This window comes from Pristis pectinata, chromosome 15 (assembly GCF_009764475.1).
Source record: "Pristis pectinata isolate sPriPec2 chromosome 15, sPriPec2.1.pri, whole genome shotgun sequence".
NCBI lineage: Eukaryota > Metazoa > Chordata > Chondrichthyes > Rhinopristiformes > Pristidae > Pristis > Pristis pectinata.
In genome coordinates this window covers 32,501,488-32,528,000 of record NC_067419.1, presented here as the reverse complement: position 1 = coordinate 32,528,000, position 26,513 = coordinate 32,501,488, and the positions used below count along the sequence as shown (strand labels likewise).

At 43.2% G+C, this 26,513-nt stretch overlaps 1 protein-coding gene across 1 annotated transcript in view; it reads right to left on the bottom strand.

The window, feature by feature from the left end:
- acss3 (acyl-CoA synthetase short chain family member 3) overlaps window positions 1–11,610 on the bottom strand; it is a 64,408-nt gene extending 52,798 nt beyond the window's left edge. The window contains exons 1-2 of the mRNA XM_052029822.1: window positions 11,110–11,610; window positions 8,777–8,921 (exon numbers count right to left, since the gene is read on the bottom strand). Of these exons, the coding sequence (XP_051885782.1) occupies window positions 8,777–8,921; window positions 11,110–11,507 (543 nt within the window). The 5' untranslated portion in view covers window positions 11,508–11,610. The remainder of the gene's footprint in view (window positions 1–8,776; window positions 8,922–11,109) is intronic.
- Window positions 11,611–26,513: the final 14,903 nt, after the last annotated feature.

Here is a 26,513-nt window from a genome sequence, read left to right as displayed (position 1 = left end):
GACCCACGTGCAAATTGGCACAGGGTCAATAAGATCAGAGAGCTAAATGCATGGCTCAAAGATTGGTGTGGGAGAAGTGGGTTTGAATTTATGGGACACTGGCACCAGTATTGGGGAAGGAGGGAGCTGTTCCGATGGGACAGGCTCCATCTGAACCATGCTGGGACCAGGGTCCTGGCAAATCACATAACTAGGACTGTAGATAGGGCTTTAAACCAAATAGTGGGGGGTGGGGGGGGGGGGGAGGGTGGGTTCAACAGATCGGGAAAAGTATGGATAAAGTAAAAGGGAAGGAGAGTGCAGGAGAGGTTACTGAAGTCTCCAGAATAAAGAGATAGACAAAGTTTAGAAAGGGATAAAAATTTAACAAGGGAAGTCAAAGACAGCATAAAAGCAAAAGAAAGGGCATACACTATTGCAAAAATTAGTGGGAAGCTGGAGGATTGGGAAGCTTTTAAAAACCAACAGAAGGCAACTAAAAAAAGTAGCAAGAGGAGAAAAGATGAAATATGAAGGTAAGCTAGCCAATAACATAATATAATATATATTAAATAAAAGAGAGGCAAGAGAGGACATCAGACCACTGGAAAATGACGCTGGAGAGGCAGTAATGGGGAACAAAGAAATGGTGGACAAACTGAGTAAGTATTTTGTGTCAGTCTTCACTGTGGAAGACACCAGCAACATGTCAGAAATTCAAGAGAATGTCATGGGGCAGAAGTGAGTTTAGTCGCTATTACTAAGGAAAAGGTGCTTAGGAAACTGAAAGGTCTGAAGGTAGATAAGTCACCTGGACTGGACGGACTACACCCCAGAATTCTGAAAGGAGGTAGCTGAAGAGATTGTGGAGGCATTAGTAGTGATCTTTCAAGAAACACTGGAGTCAGGAATGGTTCAGGATGACTAGAAAAAAAAATCGCAAATGTCACTCCACTCTTTAAGAAGGGAGGGAGGCAAAAGACAGGAAATTATAGGCCAGTTAGCCTGACTTCAGTGGTTGGTAAGATGTTAGAGTCCATTATCAAGGATGAGGTCTCTGTGTACTTGGAAGCTGATGATAAAATAGGCTGAAGTCAGCATGGTTTCCTTAAGGGGAGATCTCACCTGAAAAATCTGTTGGAATTCTTTGAGGAAGTAATAAGCAGGATAGACAAAGGAGAGGCAGTGGATGTTGTTTACTTGGATTTTCAGAAGGCCTTTGACAAGGTTATGCACATGAGGCTGCTAAACAAGATAGGAGCCCATGGTATTACAAGAAAGGTACAAGCATGGATAGAAGGTTGGCTGACTGGCAGAAGGCAAAGAGTGGGAATAAAAGGGGCCCATTTCTGGTTGGCTGCCTGCGTCTGACTGACTAGTGGTGTTCTGCAGTGTCAGTGTTGAGTCTGCTACTTTTCTTGTGATATGTTAATGATCTGGATGATGGAATTGATGGCTTTGTGGCTAAGTTTGCAGACGATACAAAGATAGGTGAAGGGGCAGGTCGTGTTGAGGAAGCAGGGAGTCTGCAGAAGGACTTGGACAGGTTGGGAGAATGGGCAAAGAAGTGGCAGATGGAATACAGCGTAGGGAAGTGTACGAACATGCACTTTGGTAAAAGGAATAAAGGCATAGACTATTTTCTAAATGGGGAAGAGAATTCAGAAATCGGAGGTGCAAAGGGACTTGTGAGTCCTAGTACAAGATTCCCTCAAGTTTAAATTGCAGATTGAGTCGGCAGTAAGGAAGGCAAATGCAATGTCAGCATTCATTTCAAGAGGACTAGGATATAAAAGCAAGGATGTAATGCCGAGGCTTTGTAAGGTGTTGGTCAGACCACATTTGGAGTATTGTGAGCAGTCTTGGGCCCCAAACCTAGGGAAAGATGTGCTGGCATTGAAGAGGGTCCAGAGGAGGTTTACAAGAATGATCGTGGGAATGAAAGGGTTAATGCATGAGGAGTGTTTTACAGCTCTGGGCCTGCACTTGCTGGAGTTTAGAAGGATTGGGGGGGCGGTGGGGGAAGAATCTCATGGAAACCTACTGAATATTGAAAGGCCTAGATAGATTGGATGTGGAGAGGATGTTTCCAGTAGTGGGAGAGTCTAGGACCAGCGGGCACAGCCTCCGAATAGAAGAACATCTCTTTAGAACAGAGGTGAGGAGGAATTTTAAACTTTAGTTATACAGCACGGTAACATCACGGTAACATGCCCTTCCGGCCCATCGAGCTTGCGCCACCCAGTTACACCAATTCTTTAGCCAGGGGATGATGAATCTGTGGAATTCATTGCCACAGACAGCTGTGGAGGCCAAGTCATTGGGTATAGTTAAAGCAGAGGTTGATGGATTAGTAAGGGTGTCAAAGGTTATGGGGAGAAGGCAGGAGAATGGGGTTGAGAGGGAAAGATAAATCAGCCACGATTGAATGACGGAGCAGACGCAATGGGCCGAATGGCCTAATTCTGCTCCTATGTCTTATGGTCTTAAGAGGGGAAAGCAGCCACAGCCAGCACAGATAAGTGAGATGTAAAAAGGGCAGGTCATGTGCTACATTCTGAACCACACTCTATTTTCACCTAGCTTGGTCCAAGACAGTCCTCTACCTGGGGACCAATCCGCTGCTCACTGGCATGGCCCAGGGCAGCACAGGGCCTCACTTGGCACTAATGATGGATTGTGCTGACAGAACAACTTCAATAGCTTGTGAGATCTCCAACCATCCCCGGCTCACTGACTGTCAAAGCCGCCATTCAAATTGAACTTTCATGAACATCAAAATAAATATTAAAACATTACATTTATTAAAAAAAATTTGAAATCAAAAGCCTAAAAAGCACATACACTTAATAACAAACTTAAACATAAAGATTTTATGTATGTTTACTTACTCTCCTTCTACCAACTGGTTTCTCCCATTCATTTCTGTAGCCCCCCACCCCCATTACTTGTGCCATGTTAACTGGGTAGGAGTTCAGCAAACACATTTCCCAGCTTGAGAAGTGGGTCTGCAGAAGTTTACATTACCAGGGATAAGTTCAGCATCTAGTGCAGGCATTTCAGTGCCAGCATTCTGCTGAGTGGAAAGCTTATCTATGGCCTCTGATCAGGAACAGTCTAGTTATAGGAATATCTGCCAACAGATCCATATAGATCTGAGTGGGAGATCGGCCCCAAATTAAAGAGCAACTTAACTGTTTCAATCCAGAATATAACGCTGTGGAGAAGCAGCAGTCCCATCCTTGGATGACTTGTTTTAAGAGAAGGGTGGAATACTAACAAGGACAAATGGAGGACTATTGGAACTTAATGCTGCCCAGGACTGTGTCTTGACCACAGTTGAGAATTAAACCTTCAGAGGCTTCATTTCAGGTAGGCATCTGACAAATTGTGCCATGCGTCAGAAACAGATCCACAAAAAACGTATCAGCACCATGATATTAGAAGCAATGAAAATTGCAAAAGGATAATTAATACAGTACAAGTAAGCTATTCAAGTATTTCAAATCAAAACAGGTGTTTAAATGTCTAGCAAGTTTACAGGAATGCACAGCTGCAAGAAGAGAATTAAGCTAATTAATTCCAAGTCAGCGACCTCTATAAGACCATGCATTTTCCTGGTAGAGTATCATAGAGGGTATTAAAGGCAATAAGCTTGCAGGTATGATCCCATCGGCAAGTAAGTATCATTAACACTGAGATTCCTTCTCCCACAAAGCAGGAACTGCATTATCAAAAAATCCATTGACCTTTCTTCTGCCATGAACAGTGTAATTGTCACTATTGAAGCCCTGTATAGCCAACAGTACAAAACTGTTACCAGACAGGTAAGACTAAACATTGGCATTTGAAAATAGCAGTGGTGACAAGCATGACCCATGTAGGTGAGACCCTACAGACATCTGCCTTTCAGAGAGCAAAACTAAAGATGAACTTGATAGAATATCCCAAAACTTTCATAATGCAATAAAACTTCTGTCAGATGCAAGCTATATAAATGAAGAACAACTCCAAAAAGCTATTATATTTAATGAATACAGAATTAAATTTTACTATGAATAAATAAATAGTAATTGAGTTACCAGATGGTACACCTTATCATTTCCAATATTCATTTCTGATGTCAAAGTTACAATGGAAAGATCTTAAAAAGTGACCATAGCCAAATGAAGGGGAGATGTGCTGTTGGGAGAAACAGATTGGTACATTGGCAGAAAGTGTGGATTGAATCAAGGTTAATGATGACACTGTCCTTTCCAGTTGCTTTAAAGTTCTTCTCTGAATGTGTTTTCCATATGCTACAAATAGAAATAACACATCACCAATTGTATGTTAACAACAGGGTGGATTTTGCTGCCAACATAGGTGCTTTCACCATCCTCAGATGAGAAACAGAGAGCTCAGTGACATGGTGTCATGACAACAACCTTTCCCTCAATGTCAACAAAACAAGAGCTGGTCTTTGACTTCAGGAAAGGGGGCGGTGTACGTGCACCTGTCTACATCAACGGTGCTGAGGTCGAGAGCTTCAAGTTCCTGGGAGTGAACATCACCAATAGCCTGTCCTGGTCAAATCACGTAGATGCCACAGCCAAGAAAGCTCACCAGTGCCTCTACTTCCCCAGGAGACTAAAGAAATTCAGTATGTCCCCATTGACACTCACTAACTTTTATTGATGCACCACAGAAAAATGCATCACGGCTTGGTATGGCAACTGCTCTGCCCAGGACCACAAGAAACTGCAGAGAGCTGTGGACACAGCCCCGCGCGTCACGGAAACCAGCCTCTCCTCCTTGAACTCTGTCTTTACCTCTTGCTGCCTTGGTGAAGCAGCCAGCATAACCAACCCACCCAGCTCATTCTCTCTTCTCCCTACTCCCATCAGGTAGAAGATACAGGAGTCTGAGGGCACATACCACCAGGCTTAAGGACAGCTTCTATCCCACTGTGATAGGACTATTGAACGGTTCCTTTATACGATGAGATGGACTCTGATCTCACAATCTACCTTGTTGTGACCTTGCACCTTATTGTCTACCTGCACTGCACTTTCTCTGTAGCTGTAACACTTTACTCTGTACTGTTATTGTTTTCACCTGTACTACCTCAATGCACTCTGTACTAACTCAATGTAACTGCACTGTGTAATGAATTGACTTGTACGATTGGTATGCAAGACAAGTTTTTCACTGTACCTCGGTACAAGTGACAATAATAAACTAATACCAATAGCATAGATAGGAACAAGCCTCACAGTGATGTGAGCAGTTCTATGGGTACGATTTTAGGGAGGACAGTACCTAAGGAGCTTGAGGCTTTTCAGGAAACTGTTTCCTGAAAAGCTGCAAGGCTAAACAGTTTTTAAATCACACATGTAACACAGTAGAATAGCCAAGGTGCTTCATAAAGGATTCACCAAAGTCAATACCCAACAGAGGAAGGTCCTCAGCCTCTTTTCATCACTTACAAATGTTGGTATCAAATAACGAGAATCACAAACACACAGCAATCACAGAAATTGTATTAAATTCATGTTCCATTGGGGCAGGGATATCAAGGAAGCACACAAGGAAAGCTGGAGAAGAGCACAGAAAGACAACTGGAGAAAGTAATTCACCTCGTATTCCCCTTATCAAGTCTCAAGCCCTCAAGCCCGGCCAGAGGCAGATAGAACAAAGGAGAAACTGACAAAGATAGTGATATAAGGCAACCTTCCCCGTTTTTATGAGTGTAGTCTACCTTTGTACCTGTCCCTGCAAGCCCAATATTTCTTAACAGTTTGTGGCTGTATCATTATGGTGATGAAGGTGCAGGGAGATTGGATCTCCATGGTGAAATTGGAACAGGAAACTGCATCAGAGGATGTTAGAGGTGCCACAGATATACTTGGGAAGACACTAGATAAGGGGAGAAAGAACAAATAGTCAAGAAACAAATAAGTTCCATAGGACTAAAACAAGCTGAAACAATAGGCCTGTTTGTGGACCTTGGAGAGGAGATAGGAGAGGGTTGTACACAGTTGGGACGTGCTTGTGTCTGTGGAAGGAAGATCTCTAGAGAAAATGAAGTCAGTGACCACCTGGGAGATAATATCCTGATGTTCAGTGGTGGGGTCATGACCAAGAGGGAGGTACGAGAGCTGATGTGCAGCCTTTGTAAGGTCGAGGTTAGTTAGCCAAACAACAACAGCAATGCCCATGTCAGCAAGCTTCATAGCAATGTTGTAGTAGGTCCTTAGTGAGCAGAGTGCTGCAAGGTCAGGGGGAAATCTGTTCCAGTGAATGGAATAATTAATGATGTCATATCAGCAATATCTGATGGATAGATCTGGAGGACAACAAGCCAGGGGGATGAGTCTTAGTGCAATGGGAATTCTAAAGATGGAAGAAAAGGTCTACAGTCTGGAATGAAGACTCCTAGCTAAAGAAATAAGCAGAGAGGCAAAGGCTGCAGAAAAAGAGCTCAACATCATTTTGGGCTCAGACACTGAGATAGCGTCATTGAATAAGGACTACTAACCCAGGTAGAGTAAAGTTAGCCAAGTCTCATAGAACAGCACAACTCAGAACTTCTTTGACATGTTTACTGAAACTATGTAACATTACTGCTAATATGTGAAATATTACAAATAATACAGCATAAGATTTTACAGGAAACCACAACATACATACAAGATACAATAAGAAATGTTACTAACTATATTTCAGTTTTGTGGTCTAACAATCTCATACAGCTTTTAACTCTTAACTTATTGTAGGTTCAACTCCCACATAAGCAATTTAACTTTGATTCTGGGACAACTCACCCTGGTGTTGTTCTCCACCTGTACAGGTTCTTTGGACCTGTTCATACTTGCAAAACATGTAGCTCAGGATTGTTGTGTACCAAATAATTGGGATGGACAAAGCAAGAAGTCAAGTGGTGGACAGTCTCTGATAGATCAATTAGGCCAAGTCTTAAAGAAGGTGGTCAGCCTGATTGCAGGTAAAGGCAATCCAGCCCGAGGAGGAGATGGAGAGGAACCAAAACCAGCACCTTCAGCACCTATTGAAGAAAGATGGGGTTGTAATATCTGACTATCATACCTGTGCCCAATTAGATAGAACAGCCATGGAAGACCAACCAGTTCTGATTGCAAAAGGAAAGAAAGGGGAATATCTGGTAAATACAGGGGCAAGCATACAGTAATCCGTGCAAGGAACCACAGAGATCTAATGTTCATTGGCACGCTTTATGGGAGGTAGGGTATCAAAACCTCTTCGAGTACAAGTGGGACAACTTGAAATAGAGAGGATTTGAATATTGATCAACTGGGATGAGGAGAGAGGATAATAGGGATTGGACAATATGGAAGTAAATGGCTGTGACAGAATCATCACTTATGTAAGAGCATGAAGAAAAGTGTGTTCTGATGGGGTGAGCATCATTGCAGGGAAGGTGTTTATGACTTGGAGACATTGATAAAAAGGAGCCCAGTGTGGGCCAAAGCCATTATAAAACAGGAAATGGCAGTTCTGCAAAGAAACTGTGGGCAGGTTTGATCAACCTGCACAGATGGGGGCCAACACTAGGATGAGATGAGTTCAGAATCAGAGTTAGAGCTGATTACATGGGAGTTTAAATTATAATTAGTTAAGAGTTAAAAATCAGTGTAATATTGTTAGGAGTGCGAAAGCTGCAACAAGAGGTAGTCATTTATTATACTTTGTAACACTTCTTATCATATAATCTTATATCAAATGTCTTTTATAGTTTCCTGTAATATCTTACGCTATGTTATCTGTAGTATTCACATTGTTTTAGCAGTAGTGTTACTTGGGTTTAATACATTTTTAAAAAGAATTTAGTTTTGCTGCTCTACAAGTCTGAGCTTGCTTTGCCCCATCCATACAGATTCAAGTGTTACATACCAGCAACAAAAGAAACACACTGAGTCACGTATAAGTGTTAGAAACTATTTTGTTAATAACCACTTACGATAATAAGAAAGAAAAAAATTAAAATGTTAGATATTAAACATTACCCCCAAAAACTAAACTCGAAGTGTGTGTGCATGGCAAATTCCCAAACTCCAGGAATCGTTCTCAAAGTTCAGTCCAGCAAGCCATAAGGTGAAACGTGAGCAAAGGCTTTTGCAAAACCACCGTTGACTGAAGAGAACATGTAGAAAGAGAATAGAAAGAAATTACAAAATCCAAATGTTCCACGATGGAACCCATACGACACCTCAGTTACTGATGATCTCCACTGCTTTGTTCCGAAGTACCTGTCACCCCGAAAGGCATTCGAGACATGGCTGTCCACAGAAATACCTGTTTCCTTCTACAGGTTAATGACAAAGTGGACTCCATTGGATTACTCCATAAATCCACACGTGGATTGTAGTGACAGACACAGTTACTGTTTTTCATCCATCGATACAGAGACCAGCAGGCAGGGTGTCTCTCTCCCTCTCTCTCTTTTCTGACTGAACCAAAACATCAGCACGTCGTTATCTCCTGTTGTTGTCGTAATGACGCCACACACACACACACACACACACACAACTGTGCTATGTCTTAAAGGGACATTCACCAAATACCAACTTAATCCGTAACACAAGGCTGAATGAGGAAGAACTACCTACAGATCAGAACAGGAATATTTAGAAAGGAAAGTGAGAATACAGCACATAGGTAAGATAAGGGTCAAAGAGCAAGGAGAAATGTCCTGAAGGTCTTTAAGGCAAACACCAGAAGGCAACAACTGTGGCATCAAAGCACAATTAAGTTCAATTTAGTGAGAAGTCTGCATTACCTGTTCCAAAGCTTCTCTGTAAGTAATGGTTTGTGTGGTCCCAGTGACCGGACTGTCATGAATGATGGCAGCTTGGTCTCCCTGCCCATTTTCAACATGACGATCTAGTGCATTATAGCACACATTAAGTTCACCATCAACAAACCTGAAATATACAGGAGAAAGACAAGCTCTTCAGAAGCTTTCTATTTAACTCAGTTAAACTGCACATAAATGTTTAGTAGGTGTTATTTATTGCTGGGTCAGTAGATGGTCCTTCAGCAATAGACCCTTTGAAGATACTGTCCTGGCTTGTATCCTCTGGGTAAATTCAGTGGTAATTTGATTGTTCTGTATGGGAGATACAAAGGTAAAAAATCTCCACTGATGGCAGCTTGCCATCATCTTTTCAAGAAATAAATAGTTGTCTTGCCTGCAATGCTTATATCCATCAATAACAACAGTAAGAAGAAAAGCTAGGTTATCCTACGAATAATACTGATGGAAACAGAATCAATAGTATCTTTCAAAAGCAAGGTGTTTTAACATCTGTAAAAAGGAAAGTTTAAAATACAAGGAAATATATCATCTTAGTGGACAACTCTAAACTTGTGGGTTCCACATGTTGACTCCAAATTATTTATACAAGTGCCATTGATTATGTGACAAATTAACCAAGAATCTGCAGTTGCAATGACAACAAGACTATCACCGTCACCAGCTCTACTCAATTATACAGACAGCAACATTAAAGACAAAAAAGCTGGAAGCTGCTGTCTGTGATCTTCCACAGGGTTAGCTGTTGCAATCCTTGCAGATGTAATCAATATAGGAAGTGATTTTGTGTTACATGAGACTGGGTTTTTACAACTGCTAATTGCACCAAAACATAATAAAATGTGCCAAGCAGCTTCACAAGCATATCAGCAAACAAAACATGACAGCTTGGCACAAAAGAAAAATCAGCCCAGAGGATCAAAAGCTTGGTCAGAGCTATAACTTAAAGAGATGCATGTTAAAGACAGAAAGAGAGGAAGAGGCTGTGAGATTTAGGGAAGCAATTCCAGAGCTTACGTCATTAACCAAAGGCATGGTAGCCAGTGATGGTAAAGTGATTTACTTGTAATACAAGTCCAGATATGTCAGAGGTTTCTAACACTGGAAGAAATTAAAGACATAGAGTGTAACGTCATGCAGAAATTTGAAAACAAAAGTGAGAATTTTTAAATCAAGGTTTTGTTAAAGCCAAAGTGAAATGCAGACCCACAAGCATGGGGTGAGGGTCAAAAGTACTTGGTCCACGCTGGGACATGGATGCCAGTACTGCAATGATCAAAATTTAATTAAAGGAGGCCGGCCACAAGTAAAATGGAATAGTCTAGCTGAAGGTGCAGCTTAGCTGGGATGAGGCTGGAGTAGTATGATGTTACGGAAATATCACATTCAACCCCGAGATGAGTTACAGACCAGCAACACGTGGTCCGTAACTCATCTCGGAGGTGAATGTGACATCAAGGATGCCATCCAATTTTGATTCGGACAGTTGCCAGTAAGTGGATTCTTACTCACTTACTACAGCACATGAAGCCATTTGTCCCAAAGGGTTTATGCAACTATCCTATTATTTCCTCGTTGACATGCAACTCATTCTTTCATGCCCTTCAACTCAGTCGATGCTCTTTAACTGCTCTGCGGGCTAATTTACAGTTAACCCATTAGCATCTCTGGGATGCAGGCGGAACAGCGAGTACCCAGGGGAAACTCGTGCAGTCACGGGATTATCATGGAAACCGTGCACGGCCAACGCCCGGGGTCAGGATTGAACTCGGGCCCCCGGAGTTGTGAGGCGGTAGCTCTAACTGTCGGCAGTTTTAATGGCGTAATTGGAAATACTTTTTGCTGAATAACTGCCTTTTAAAAACGTCTGATATATGACGGCTATTGTTCCTTGATAATTAAAAGTGTCTTTTTTGTTTATATTTCAAACCACTTTAATTTCAGGCGCATATAGTCTTGATTTCACTTTATGTAGCGTGTTTAAGAGTTAGGAGTGTTCGACCTCCCATTTTCTTCATCTTGGTCCACCTCCTTGGATTACAGAAATCAGCAGAGCTGCCACCTGAGCAGTGAAAGCATCTTGAATTTCCTGCCCGTTCTGCCAGTTCGTGGTTTAACCAATTTGTGCCGCTTGCGACATCCACTTTCACCTCGGGCTTGCAAACCACTCGGGAAACGGGGAAACAGTGAAACACCCACCATTGTGTCCAGCAATCTCCCGGCTGCCTCGTCAACAGCGAGTGCAGAATCCGGGATATCCAGACTTTACGGGGTTTCTTTTTGTTAAAAGTACTTACCAACGCACGAAAGGCGGATTTGAAAAATCCAGAGTTTTTTGCCATGGTTTAAACCAGACAATCTCTTGGGCACATTCGCTCCAAAACTCTTCTGGTTCCTCGGTAGATTTGCGAAATGCATCCTCGTAAATTGCATCTGCGGCTGGACAACTGGGGGAGCAGTGAAACCTCCGCCGGGTCCCGGGGTTCTGGAGCGAGCGGGGAGTCGCGGTGAGGTATGGCGAGCGGACCCACGGGCTCCAAAATCCGGCGCCACACCACGGCAGCCGAGCCCTCTGCGCTGCCCTGCCGCTACAGTCACGCTTGCAACTTTCCTCTCTAAGGCCTGCAACCTCGCGAATCGGCTCCGAAAGTCTGGCCAAGGACAATCTATTCACTTTCCGTGAACTCAATCGCATTTTTCCCTCAGAACTTTACTCGCAGCTCGGTGACTCCCAATGAATCCAATCTTGCAAAGTACTATCGTCACGCCGAGGATTTTGCCTCGATAAACACCGCCCAGCGGCAACAGGGGGAACCGAACCTTCCCCCACAGCGAATCTTACCTAAAAGTGAATGCACACATAAACCGGTTTTACTTCACCCAATGGGTTTCCCTTTGCGTCCGGCTGGGTTAGAGACGGAGCTGCTGAGAGCGGGGAGCCAAGTGCGAATTGGACGGAAGCTTCTCATCGGTACCGAGTGGAGTCACAGAGCAACACAGACCCTTCAGCCCTACTCCTCCAAGCCGACCAAGATACCCATCTAAACTGGTCCCACGTGCCCGCGTTTGGCTCATATCCTTCGAAACATGAAACATAGAACAGTACAGTTCTACAGCCCTTCAGCCCATAATGTTGTGCCGACCTTTAAACCTCACCTAAGACTATCTAACACCTTCTTCCCACATATCCCTCTATTTTAAATTCCTCCATATGCTTATCTAGTAATCTCTTGAATTTGACCAATGTACCTGCCTCCACCAAAGCCCCAGGCAGCGCATTCCATGCCCCAACCACTCTCTGGGTAAAAAACCTTCCTCTGATATCTCCCTTGAACTTCCCACCCATTATTTTAAAGCCATGACCTCTTGTATTGAGCATTGGTGCCCTGGGAAAGAGGCACTGGCTGTCCACTCTATCTATTCCTCATAATATTTGGTACACCTCTATCATGTCTCCTCTCATCCTCCTTCTCTCCAAAGAGTAAAGCCCTAGCTCCCTTAGTCTCTCCTCATAATGCATACTCTCCAATGAATAAAGTCCCAGCCTGCTCACACTCTCTCTATAACTCAGTCCCTCGAATCCTGGCAACATCCTCATAAATCTTTTCTGCACTCTTTTCAGTTTAATGGCATCTTTCCTATAGCAGGGTGACCAAAACTGAACACAATGTTGCAAGGGGCAGGCACGGTAGTGTAGCGGTTAGCAATTCTGGCCGCTGTCTGTAAGGATTTTGTACGTTCTCCTCGTATCTGCATGGGTTTCCTCTGGGTACTCCAGTTTCCTCCCACATTCCAAAGATGTACTGATTAGGAAGTTGTGGGCATGCTATGTTGGTGCCGGAAGTGTGGCGACACTTGCGGGCTGCCTCCAGAACACTCGATGCAAAAAGATACATTTCACTGTGTGTTTCGATGTGACTAATAAAGATATCTTATAAATGCGTCCTCACCAACGTCTTGTACAACAAAGTAATATCCCAATTTCTATACTTCGTGCCCTAACTGATGAAGGCTAGTGTGCCAAAAGCCTTCTTCACCACTCTGTCTACCTGTGACACACTTTTCGGGAACCATGTACTTGTACTCCTAGGTCCCTCTATTTGACATTGAGAATGTAGAAGCCTGCCCAGACAGGATTATTGAAATGAATGTGACTCTGTTTGAAGTGGACAGTGAAAGTGGAGTGGAGGAGTTAAGGCTGAGAACGGAGACTGCAAGCAATGGAATCTGGAGCAAAAAACAAACTGCTGGAGGAACTCTGGGTCAGGCAACATCTGTGGAGGCAAAGGGATAGTCAATGTTTCAGGTCAGGACCCTTCATCTAGGCAGAGGATTCCCAATTTGACACGGAGTCATGTGGAGAAATGACAGGTGCAAATCCCATACTACCCACAACCCACTGACAGAGAAAAGCCGAAAAGAGGTTGTGTGTCAGTTGATGAGACAAAGTCCTAGCTCATGGACAGTCATAGAGGAGCTGGGAACAGTTAGTGGAATTACATCCATGTGGATCGGATTATTCACCCTTGGTCTCATGAGTGACAATCACACAGGAGTCCACATCAAAATGAGTTACCCTGTGGATGAATCAACAAACTGCCTGATCATCAGTGGTATCAGCCAGAAGCTGCAAGAACTAATTTCTGGTGAACCATGGTGTTCAAGGAATAAAATCAATCAATAGCTATTAATGAATATAAAATAAAATCTACCATTTCCACCATGCATGGGTACCTTCTGTCTCTCTCTCCCTCTCTCTTTTTCAAATGTGCCACGGTCTGCAATTCTTCTTTGTCCTCCATTGAATCCACCCCCTCAAGCAATGGTTCCTCATATTCCTGACATACTGAATCTCTCCCAGCTCCAGGCCCCCAATGTCCCAGAGGGGCCTGCTTACCCTCCCAACCTGGTCCAGACCCCAACACCCCCCACCCTCTTATCCCACCCAGTGCCCCAAAACCACCCTCTACCCTTCTCTCTCCCCTCTGACTTCTCTTCCCCAACACTGATATTACCCCAAGCTCCCTCTCCCATCACCCCTTCTGACACCACACCTCACCACAGCTCCAACCCCTACCATATCTTCACCATCCCCCCCCAATCTCCCCATCTATGACGCTAAGCAGTATGTCCTCAGCAGAGGCCTCACTTCGTACCCCTGCACCCGCACCTCAGTGAGTTCTGGGCCTGACACGATGTCGAGCTCTTCTTCTGTCACCTCCACCTCCACGCCTATTTCTCTGACAAGGAATCCTCAACCCCAATGATGCCCCATTCTCAATTCTCCAACACTCCCCTTCCTCTCGGACACCCCTTTCTGACATTTTATGCTCTCTTAACCTTTTCACTTCCAATTGCCAATGCATCATCAACCACCTTGACTCCTCCACTCCCTTCACCCACTCTGATTGCTCCTCCTCCCACCGCCTCCTGTAAGGATGCCATCCCTTTCTTCCAGTCTCCCCTTCTCTGCTGCATCCATTGTCAAGGTGAGGCTTTCCTTTCCAGGACTTCTCAAATGCCCTTTTTTAGGAAACATAGTTTCCCTTCTACCATAGATGATGGAGCCCTCACTCACGATTCCTCCGTTTCATGGATATCTGTTTTCACCCTGCGTCCTCCCAGACAGAATAGAGATACCCTTTCACCCTACTAGTCTCCACATCCTTCACCAGCTGCAACAGGATCCCACCCCAGTCACATCTTCCCCTCTCCCCTTCTTTCTGCTTTCCACAGTGACCACACTCTCTATGACTCCCTGGTCTGCTCATCTCTCCCCAGTCACCCTCTGCTGTCCCCTGGCACTTTCCCCTGTAACTGCAGGAGGTGCAACACTTCTCCCTACATCATCTCCCTCACCAGCATCCAGGGACCTAAGCAACCTTCCAGGTGAAGCAGAGATTCACATGCACCTCCTCCAATCTCATCTATTGCCAATGTGGCCTCCTCTACATTGGCAAGACCATGCGCAGATTAGGCAACTATTTTGCAGATCCCCAGCACTCTATCCACAATGGCCATCAGTTGCACGTCATTTCAACTCCCTTTCCCATTCCAACACCGACCAGTCTGTCCTTGACCTTCCCCACTGCCACAGTGAATCAAATCAGATTTATTATCACTGATATATGTCATTAAATTTGTTGCTTTGCACCAGCAGTACAGTGCAAGACATAAAAATTACTAAATTACAAAAATAAATAAATAGTGCAAAAGACGAATAATGAGGTACTGTTCATGGACCATTCAGAAATCTGATGGTGGAGGTGAAGAAGCTGTTCCTGAAACATTGAGCGTGGGTCTTCAGGCTCCTGTACATTCTCCCCAATGGTAACGTGAAGAGGGCATGTTCCGGGTGGTGAGGCTGCTGCCTTCTTGAGGCACCACTTCTTGAAGATGTCCTCGATGGTGGGGAGGGTTGTGCCCGTGATGGAGCTGGCTGAGTCTACAACCCTCTGCAGCCTTTTTTGATCCTGCGCATTGGAGCCTCCATACCAGGCAGCAATGCAACCAGTCAGAATGTTCTCCACTGTACATCTATAGAAATTTGCTGGAGTCTTTGGTGACATACCAAATCCTCTCAAACTCCTAGTGACGTGGAACCACTGGCATGCCTTCTTCATGATTGCATCAATGTGTTGGGCCCAAGATAGATCCTCTGAGATGTTGTTGCCCAGGAATTTGAAGCTGCTCACCCTTTCCACTGCTAACCCTTCAATAAAGAATGGTGTGCATTCTCCCAACTTCCCCTTCCTGAAGTCCACAATAAATTCCTTGGTCTTGCTGATGTTGAGTCAAGGTTGTTGTTGCGACACCACTCAACCAACAAATCTATCTCACTCCTGTACGCTTCCTCATCGCCATCTGAGATTCTGCCAACAACAATGGTGTCATCGGCAAATTTATAGATGGCATTTGAGCTATGCTTAGCCACACAGTCATGAGTGTAGAGAGAGTAGAGCAGTGGGCTAAGCATGCATCCTTGAGGTGTGTCTGTGTTGATTGTCAGTGAGGAGATGTTACTATCAATACACACTGACTGTGGTTTCCTGATAAGGAAGTCGAGGATCCAGTTGCAGAGGGAGGTACAGAGGCCTAGGTTTTGAAGCTTGTTGATTAATACTGAGGGGATGATGGTGTTGAACTCCAAGCTGTAATCGATAAACAGCAGCCCGACGTATGTTTTGCTGTTGTCTAGGTGCTCCAAAGCCAAGTGGAGAGCCAGTAAGATTGCATCCACTGTGGACCTGTTGTGGCGGTAGGCAAACTGCAGCAGGTCCAGGTCCTTGATCAGGCAGGAGTTAATTCTAGCCATGACCAATCTCTCAAAGCACTTCATCACAGTAGATGTGAGTGCTACAGGGCGATACTTGTTGAGGCAGCTCATCCTGCTCCTCTTGGGCACCAGTATGATTGATGCCCTTTTGAAGCGGAAGGCCAAATGCAAATTAGAACAACATCTCATACATATTCCACTTGGGTCGCCTACAGCCCAATGGTGTGAACACTGAATTTTCCAATTTCAAGTAATCCACACCCCTGTGTTCCTTTCCTGTTACTTAGGATTAATATAAATGGGTGCTTGGTAGTCAGTGCAGAGTCAGTGGGATGAAAGATTTGTTTCCATGCTGCATGACTCAATGAACAATGAACTGGATTTCATGGTGTATGGTGACTCTACTCTCTGCTGACCCTAAGGTTGGCGGTCTACAAAAAACAATCAATCTCTACGGTGTGGACTTCCTTTATCATTTTTCTTTATCTGAGAGTCATTAGTTCAAGAGGTTTCTGGCATTAGCAACTTGATATAATCAATCTGTCTGAATAGCCTGAGTACAGACAATTCTCATTGACAGCAAACCAGGAATTGAAAACTATTGACTGAAAAATCTGTATTTAAAAGTTTACAGAACACATAATAAAGATTGGAACATACACTCAAGTTAAGGTGGAAACTGAAATATAATAAACGTTTTAAATTGATAAATATACATTTAATGAGCGAACTACAATCTACATATAGAAAATTCGTATTATCAGGCTAGTGAGATTGCTCAGCAGTAATTATTAAGTAGTTTGCTGATTAAAAGCTCACTCACATCTCATGTAATAAAATGTAACATTTTCAGGTATTTACAGTGAAACTAGCTCACAATTACCTTAACTTGCTGTCAGATCATTTACTCCCATTGGTGACTAGGTCTATGGAGGAGCGGGGAATTTCTGACAGAAGCTTTGGGATATCCATATTAAACACTGGCCACTAAAATTAAAAGTGCTGACAACTTTACATTATAATGAAATCCAAAAACTTGGCAATGAAGGGCTTCAGTTCTAAATTCACAGCCTCATCACCCACATTTGGGATGAAAAGAATATGCCAGTGGCTGTAATTGTGACACTCTTCAAGAAAGGAGATAAGACTGACTGTGGTAGTTATAGAGGGGTCTCCCTGCTGGCTGCACAGGGAAAGGTATGGCCAAGGCCCTTCTCAGCTGCTTTCTCCCAGTGGCTGAAGAGCTGTTCCCTGAATCACAGTGTGGACCCCAATCATCTAGAAGTACAATGGACATGATCTTCAACACACAATACCAAGAAAAATGTGGGGAGAAGAACCAACCACTTTTCAGCACTTTTTCAACCTCCCTAAAGCCTTTGACTCCATCAACAATGAGAACACCCTCCACAAATTCAACTGCCCACAGATCATCTGCATCTTGTACTTGCTCCCAGTTGTAAGCCATGATACTAACCTAGGGGTCTACAAAAGAATCAATCTCAGTGAAGACTGCAGTTGGACAAGGCTGTGTCATTGAGAAAAATACTGGGGCAATCTTTCTTGCCATTATGTTGTATCTCACCTCCAACAACCTTGCCAATGTTCACAACTAATAGGAAGCTACCTGACAACAACACTCCTGAACCAAGGTTATCCAAACCTCAGAAGTTGAGCTGTATTAGGCAGATGATGCTTGCATTTGCACATGCTTGGAGACTGAGCTCAAAGACACTGTCAACATTTTCACTGAAGCATATGAGAGGGTGGCCCTTACACTTAATATCCTCAAGGCAAAGGACCCTGAAGCACCAACCTACCTTCCAAGAATAAAAACTTGGACCACTTCACACATCTTGGGAGCATACTCTGAATAATGAAGTTAATCACCACCTTCAGTGTACCAGATCAGACTTTGCGTGATTCAGGGAAAGACCCCAGACCTGGTACAAGACTCATGGTCTACTGGGCAGCAACGATCCCCACCTTTCTACATGGTTCTTGGACCTAGACCACCTAAAGCAGGCATCTTAAGACACAGGAAAAGCCATCAAATTTATCTCTGTAAAATTATTCAAATTCACTGGAAGCAGAGGTGATCCAATATCCAGGCATGGTAGTGTAGGGGGCAGGCACAGTAGTGTAGTGGTTAGCGTGATGCTATTACAGCACCAGCAACCCAGCTTCAATTCCGGCCACTGTCGGTAAGGAGTTTGTATGTTCTCCCCGCGTCTGCGTGGGTTTCCTCCAGCTGCTCTAGTTTCCTCCCATATTCCAAAGACGTATGGGTTAGGAAGTTGTTGGCATGCTATGTTGGCGCCGGAAGCATGGCAACACTTGTGGGCTGCCCCCAGAACACTCGATGCAAAAGGTGCATTTCACAGCGTGTTTCAATGTACATATGACTAATAAAGATCTTATCTTATTCTCCCCCTAGCCAACATCTCCAGTGCTGAGTCCCAAACTACACTCAATCAGCTAAGATGAGCAAGCCCTGTTATCTATGTGCCTAACACCACTCTCCCAAAAGAGACACTATTTCCCAGCTCTGTAAGGGGATGGGATTCATAGGGGAAGATAGAGGAAAAGATTCAAGGATGGGTTCAAAGCCTCCTTGAAGAAATGCAACATTCCCACTGACTCCTGGGAATTTCTGGCACATGGCCACTCAGAGTGCAGAAGGGGCATTCAGGATGGAGAACTTCAAGGTCAGGTCTTGGAACATACAAAAGCTCAGTGGTGGAAGAAGTACACTGGCTCAGAAATACCCACCTATCTGCCCCATCACCCACTCTTGCTCAATCTGTTAAAGATTCTGCAGTTCTTTAATTTGCCTCATTAGCCACTTCAGAATCCACAAAAGCAGAGCGATGTAAATCACCCTCAATCCCAAGGGACTGCCTAAGATGGAGAAGAATATAATGACAGTAAACGCTGACAGTTTTCTCACCACTACAACAGGAGAACCTCAGCAATTAAAAAACAGTACTACTCATAAATCTCTTCAGTAAGGTCTTTTCCCCTTGCATTACACATGCAGTAAATCATAAAGCTATTATTTATGTTTTATGTGGTCTCATCCACCCATGAAAAGCAAAGTGTATTTAATAAAATTTTAGATGGCATAATTGCATGGCACTAAATATTGAAGTTATTTTTCATTTCAACATTTCTTTGAACGGACTTCAACAGACGAGTTCCTTTTTTTCATCCCAACTCAAAGACAATAAGATCCTTAGGAACAGATGGTGTCCCCACTGAAAATCCTAAAACTCAGCAGCGAAGAGCTTCAGTCACAAAATCCACATTCCCAGTTTCCACATCTGGAAACAGGAAAATATTCTAGGGGAGCTTAGAGATACTGCAATTGTGGCCATCTTCAGGAAAGTAGACATCCAACAGTGGTAACTAGAGAGAGGTCTCCCTGCTACTTGCCACAGAGAAAGTTATCACCAGAGTCCACCTTAAACTATCTCCTCCCAGTGGTCAAAGAGCTTCCCCCCCGAATCACAGTGTGGATTCTATCCATCTATAAGCACAGTGGACATGAACTTCACTTAATGGCAACTCTGAGATAAAAGCAGAGAGCAGCAACAGTCACTGTATATGGCCTTCTTCAATCTCATTAAAGTTTTGGCTTCACCAATCGAGATGTACTGTGGATTACCTCCTAAAATTCAGCTGCCCATGGAAGTTTGTCTTTATCTCATGTTTGTTCTGCAATGGCATGCAAGACATGTTACTAACAAATTAGTCTATAACGGAACCAATTTCAGTGAAGACCTGTGTCAAACAAGGTTGCAATATTGCCCCAACAATCCTCTCAATCTTTCTTGCTGCAGTGTTGGACCTATCCAACAAACATCATGTGGGAGTGGGGCTAATGTTCAGAACTAATTAGAAACTGTTCAGCCTACAGAGCCTACACTCTAAAACCAAGGTTACCCAAACCTCAGTAGTTGACTGCAGTATGGAGAGGAAGTTTGCATTTGCACATGCATGGAGGCTAGACTCCTGGATATCACTGACAGATTCACTCAAGCAAACAAAAAGATGAGAACACAGACAGACACAAGAGACTGCAGGTTCTGGAATCTGGAGCAAAAATCAAACTGTTGGAGGAACTCAATAGATCAAGCAGCACCTGTGGAGGCATAGGGATGGTCAATGTTTTGGGTCAAGACTTACACTCAACATCTGTAAAACTAAGGTCATCTACCAACATACCCTCACTGCACCACACTGCCCTCCAAAAATAAAGAGCAAAACCTTGGTAAATGTAGAACACTTCCTATTCTCAGGAGCCACATCCCAGAAGATATTGATAATAAAATTCATAAGAATATTTATCACCATTTTAATGCACCAGAATAGCCTTTGGTCAATTCAGAAAAAGGATATTTGAAGATCAAGACTTCATGGTCCATTGAGTGCAGAGATCCCTGCCTTCCGCTATTCTTTGGAGACCTGGCCTAACTATAGTAGAAAAATAACAACAATGCTCTCTCCACAGAATCTTCCAAATTCACTGCAAGGATAAGTGAACCAACATCAGCATCTTCCCCCAAGACCAATACCTCTAGCAATGAGGCCCTCGTTACTGTCAATCGGCAGGCCATGTCACTAGTATGTTTGAAATCAGAATGCTGAAACTGACACAGTATTCTGAGTTCTGTCCTGGGAGGAGATTGCCAGCCAGACAGTGAAAAGGATTCAAGGACATGTTCAAATCTTCCTTGAAAAGGTGCAGCATCCCCACTGACTCCTGGGAACCTCTGGCCCATTACCGCTCAAATAAGAGGAGCATTCAAAATGAGCTTGAGAATCTTGAGGCCATGCATCAGGAGCACAAAAAAGCCCTGGATATGCAATGGAAGGTGTGCACTACCTCACAAACTATCCACCTATTTGCCTGAGCTATCAGCTACCTCCTGACCCATATGTCAGAGAGTTTGTGGTTCCTGCATTGGCCTCATTAGCCACCACAGAATTTATAAAACCAGAATGGAAGCAAGTCATCCTCAATCCCAATGGAGTGCCTAAGAAGAAGGAGAGTTCCTTTCTTCTTTTCAAACCTCTAGTCGTTATGATGGAATGTAGACCAAAATTATATACTTACATGTTTAACTATTCAATAAATTAAGGATATTTAATGCACAAATTATTTCCTAATATATGGTAAAATCATAATACATACAAAACATTGTGAGTGTAATTTGTTCAGACATACCCTATTTATTCTTTCAGACCCCATCAACAATATCCCACTACACCAATAGCACAAACTATCTGTTTCATTTTAATTTATCCATACTCATTTGGACTACACCACAGTCATTTCAGAGCTAAGCTTAGAATAAAACCTTCACAGCAGCATTGAATTTCAGATTCAATTATTTTGAGATTAATTATTTTGCCTTTTGTCCTTCATTCGCAAGCACATTGTCTTTAATTTTCAGGCCAGTAATTACATTGAATCTCTCTTTCTCTCTTCCACAGCATTAGACAAACATTATATTTTTATTCTGAAGAAATTCAACCCCACATCTTGGTTGTCCGCCAAATACTATGTGAACAATTCAGAGAGGTGAATTATAAGAGGTTTATTCGGATATTTACATCATAGTAATTACTTGTTTCAGTGCATGATTGGTTTCTATAAATTTATTTACAAACCTAACAACTTTATCTTTACCTTTCACTAAAATGAGGATCTCTTCCCAAATCGTCACTGAGAAATTCAGATGGGACGGGGCAAATGGTTCATATTTTAAGTGTTTGTGACAATGAATCTTATGCTCAAGTACAGCAAGGGAGAAACCTGATGGATTCTGGGAAAGATTTTCATTTTCTAAAGATATTAATCCTCTTTCCTACATGTTCCCCTTACACTCCAAGGGTAGCTGTGGTACTTTGGTTCCAGCTCAACCTGAAAGACGTATACTCTTTCACATACCCTATGAAATACTAAATCTCTCACAGATGCTCTTAATTATTAGTCAATCCCCCAGATTGAGAGAATTAAAAACGGGTTTCAATATAAAGGGTTTTATTTTGCTGAAAGTGACCACCTAAAATACATTCTTTTTTAATTTTCCATGCTCTATTGCTATTACAGTCTTAATTTGTTTATAATGAGAAAGCCATCTTTCCATTAGTGGTAGACTAACCCAACACCTCTGTGCTTGGGTTCCATTCTTTCCATGGTCTCACCTCTGTATCTCTCTCTTCGATTCCTACAACCTTTTGAGAGAACTGAACTCCTCAAATTCTGTCCCATCCTCAGATCTAATATGTCTACTATTAGTAAGTAATCATATCTTTGGTTCCCAAAGTCTTAATCTCTTTTGGTTATCTGCTCTAAAATATCCTCAGGCATCATTGTTTGATAGCAATCATATAGAGTGCTTTGGAAGATATTGGCTACTTTATATGTGCTGGTATAAATTGAAGCTGTTAAAAATACTAAGTTATATAGGTATAGAGCATCCCTGTGTCTGCGTGGGTTTCCTCTGGGTGCTCTGGTTTCCTCCCACATTCCAAATACGTACGGGTTAGGAAGTTGTGAGCATGCTATGTTAGCGCTGGAAGTGTGGCAACACTTGCGGGCTGCCCCCAGAACACTCTACGCAAAAGATGCATTTCACTGTGTGTTTCAATGAACATGTGACTAATAAAGATATCTTATCTTATACGCTCCACAGTCACACTTTGTGCATTTTGTTTATAGTTGATCAACTAATTTAAAAACAACGTTGACTGTAATTGGCTTCAAAAAACACCAAAACTGTATGAAGCATTCAGACTTAAAACTTACCTGTACTGGTAGACTCCACATCCTCCCAGGCCTTAGATAAGCAGAATAGAGCAGCTCTGAACATAAAAGCTTGTTGCATTCACAAACTTACAATAAGTGAACAAACAAAATGTTTTGGTTCAGCCAGACTATCCCTCCCAAGTACAATGTTTGGTGCATTACAATATACAGTAAAACTCGGAAAATCTGACACTCTCAGAACTGTGGTAGTGCTGGATTTTCCAGACTATTTACTGTTAATTCTATTACGACCCCAACCCACGTTTAATTCACTTTTTTCAGATGTTACACAGTAATATAATAATTGTTTTTAATGAACCAGTTTAATTTAAAAGGAATGTGGGAGACAGGGCTTTTGTGAGTTTAAAAGGAGTGTGGAATGAGGCCCTTTTGGGTTTTGTAAGGAATGCTGGAAATAATTCCTCAGTGAGTGTAAAAACAGTGTGAGGAATGGGGCCTCAGTGAGTGTAAAAGCAGTGTGAGGAATGGGGCCTCAGTGAGTGTAAAAGCAGTGTGAGGAATGGGGCCTCAGTGAGTGTAAAAGCAGTGTGAGGAATGGGGCCTCAGTGAGTGTAAAAGCAGTGTGAGGAATGGGGCCTCAGTGAGTGTAAAAGCAGTGTGAGGAATGGGGCCTCAGTGAGTGTAAAGCAGTGTGAGGAATGGGGCCTCAGTGAGTGTAAAGCAGTGTGAGGAATGGGGCTTCAGTGAGTGTAAAGCAGTGTGAGGAATGGGGCCTCAGTGAGTGTAAAAGCAGTGTGGGGAATGGGGCTTCAGTGAATGTAAAGCAGTGTGAGGAATGGGGCCTCAGTGAGTGTAAAAGCAGTGTGAGGAATGGGGCCTCAGTGAGTGTAAAGCAGTGTGAGGAATGGGGCCTCAGTGAGTGTAAAGCAGTGTGAGGAATGGGGCTTCAGTGAGTGTAAAGCAGTGTGAGGAATGGGGCCTCAGTGAGTGTAAAAGCAGTGTGGGGAATGGGGCTTCAGTGAATGTAAAGCAGTGTGAGGAATGGGGCCTCAGTGAGTGTAAAAGCAGTGCGGGGAATGGGGCTTCAGTGAGTGTAAAGCAGTGTGAGGAATGGGACCTCAGTGAGTGTAAAAGCAGTGTGGGGAATGGGGCTTCAGTGAGTGTAAAAGCAGTGTGGGGAATGGGGCTTCAGTGAGTGTAAAGCAGTGTGAGGAATGGGGCCTCAGTGAGTGTAAAGCAGTGTGAGGAATGGGGCCTCAGTGAGTGTAAAGCAGTGTGGGGAATGGGGCTTCAGTGAGTGTAAAGCAGTGTGGGGAATGGGGCCTCAGTGAGTGTAAAAGCAGTGTGAGGAATGGGGCTTCAGTGAGTGTAAAAGCAGTGTGAGGAATGGGGCCTCAGTGAGTGTAAAGCAGTGTGGGGAATTGGGGCCTCAGTGAGTGTAAAGCAGTGTGAGGAATGTGGCCTCAGTGAGTGTAAAGCAGTGTGGGGAATGGGGCTTCAGTGAGTGTAAAGCAGTGTGAGGAATGGGGCCTAGTAAGCCAGGTACCAAACCATTGTGATTTCTGAACAATTGAAAAGGGGATTATCTGAGTTTTACTGTACAAGTTCAGTATCTTATCTTATTGCACTGAGCAGTATTTAGATCTGCAGCCTGATCTCTGTCAGCTATGATCTTCAAGCCATTCCCAGCCATTTATTTCATTCTAGAGAGCAGTTGTAACAAAGATAACACTATCATTACTCTAATTACTTTGTAAACTGATGGCAAGTTCTGGAAATGGCACATATGGAATTAGACATGGAAATCCATAAGTTGCTATCAATGATACCCTGCTTTCCCACAGAATGTGCATTGCTGTCGTCACAGGTGCTATCAACACAGGATCTAACACGAAATTCTATCTTTGTGCACCATTAGAACATAGAACACAGAACAGTACAGCACCAGAACAGGTCCTTCGGCCCATGATGTTTTGCCAAACTAATTAAGCTAATGACACTTAATCCCTTCTGCCTGCACATAGTCCATATAGATAAGACAAAATAGCTTTATTAGTCACATGTACATCGAAATACACAGTGAAATGCATCTTTTGCGTACAGTGTTCTGGGGGCAGCTCGCAAGTGTTGCCGTGCTTCCGGCGCCAACATAGCATGCCCACAACTTCCTAACCCGTACGTTTTTGGAATGTGGGAGGAAACCGGAGCACCCGGAGGAAACCCATGCAGACACGGAGAACAAACAAACACCTCACAGACAGCGGCCGGAATTGAACCGTAATAGTGTCATAGTGTAATAGTGTCATGCCAACCGCTACACTACCGTGCCATATCCCTCCATTCTCTGCATATTGAAATGCCTGTCTAAGAATCTCTTAAACACCTTTATCATATCTGCCTCCACCACCAGCCCTAGCAGCGTATTCCAGGCATCCACCACTCTGTGTTAAAAAAAAGCCTGCCCCACACATCTCCTTTTAACTTTCCCCCTCTCACCTTAGTGCACGCCCTCTAGTCTGAGACTATTCTCTTAGTTGAAAACCATGGAGGTGTTGAGGGCTGTGTAACTAAGTTTTTAGTGGCCCACTAAGCTACAATCATGACCAAACAACCTCTCTATTGTGAAAAACTAATTTTATTTGTCAATCAGATTAACATTTCATAGCTCAATAGTTTCAAATATAATTAAAGAAACACCTTTCAAGGTGTCTCTATAATGTGTCAACTACTACTTCAACCTCATGCATGTCCCCAATCTATTTCATGTTTTGTAAAATATTTTTAAAATTACGCAAATTAATGCTTTTACCTCTGGATTGGTGCAAGTGTGAAAACTTCTACTTGATAGCATCACCGACATTGGATATCACAGATCCACTAAAGTGGCCATCTAACTGCCAACATAACTATGTAAGAAATAAAAGGAGGACTAGACCATCTGGCCCTTCAAGCTGCTTCACCTTTCATCAATATCATGACTGATTTTCTAGCACTATCACCATATCCCTTGATTCCCTTAATATCCAAACATCTATCTATTTCTATATTAAATGAACTAAATGATTGAGCTTTCGGAGTCTTCCAGCATAAAGAATTCCACAGGCTCATCACAACCAGAACAAAAACAAAAATCTCATCTTAGTTATTAGAGAGAAGCAAAGAGTTGCAATAAGCAGACCCTTCTCAGGTTATAATGTCAGCCTATAATGAAAAATGTACTAACAGAACACCTTGAAAAGAATTGGGCAGTCATAAGGATTCACAAAAGATAAACTGTTTTTGAGTAATTTGCTCGAGTTCTTTGAGGATGTGTCTTATAGAACAGAGAAATAATAAAGGAGTCAGTGATTGGGCCCCAGCTATTCACTGTGGCTGAGGGGACCAAAAGTGGGATTGTAAGTGTGAGGAAGGTGTAAAGAGACTTCAGAAGGGATATGGACAAGCTGAGTGAATGGATAATAATGAGGCACATGGATTGTAACAAATGTAAGGTCCATTTTGATGTACAAGGGCAAAAATCAAGCTGCTGGAGGAACTCAGTGGGTCAAACAGCATCTGCGGACGGAAATGGACAGTCGGCATTTTAGGTCGAGACCCTTCATCTGGACTGTCTATCACATCTACTGGTTCCTTCTTTTCTATTCTAC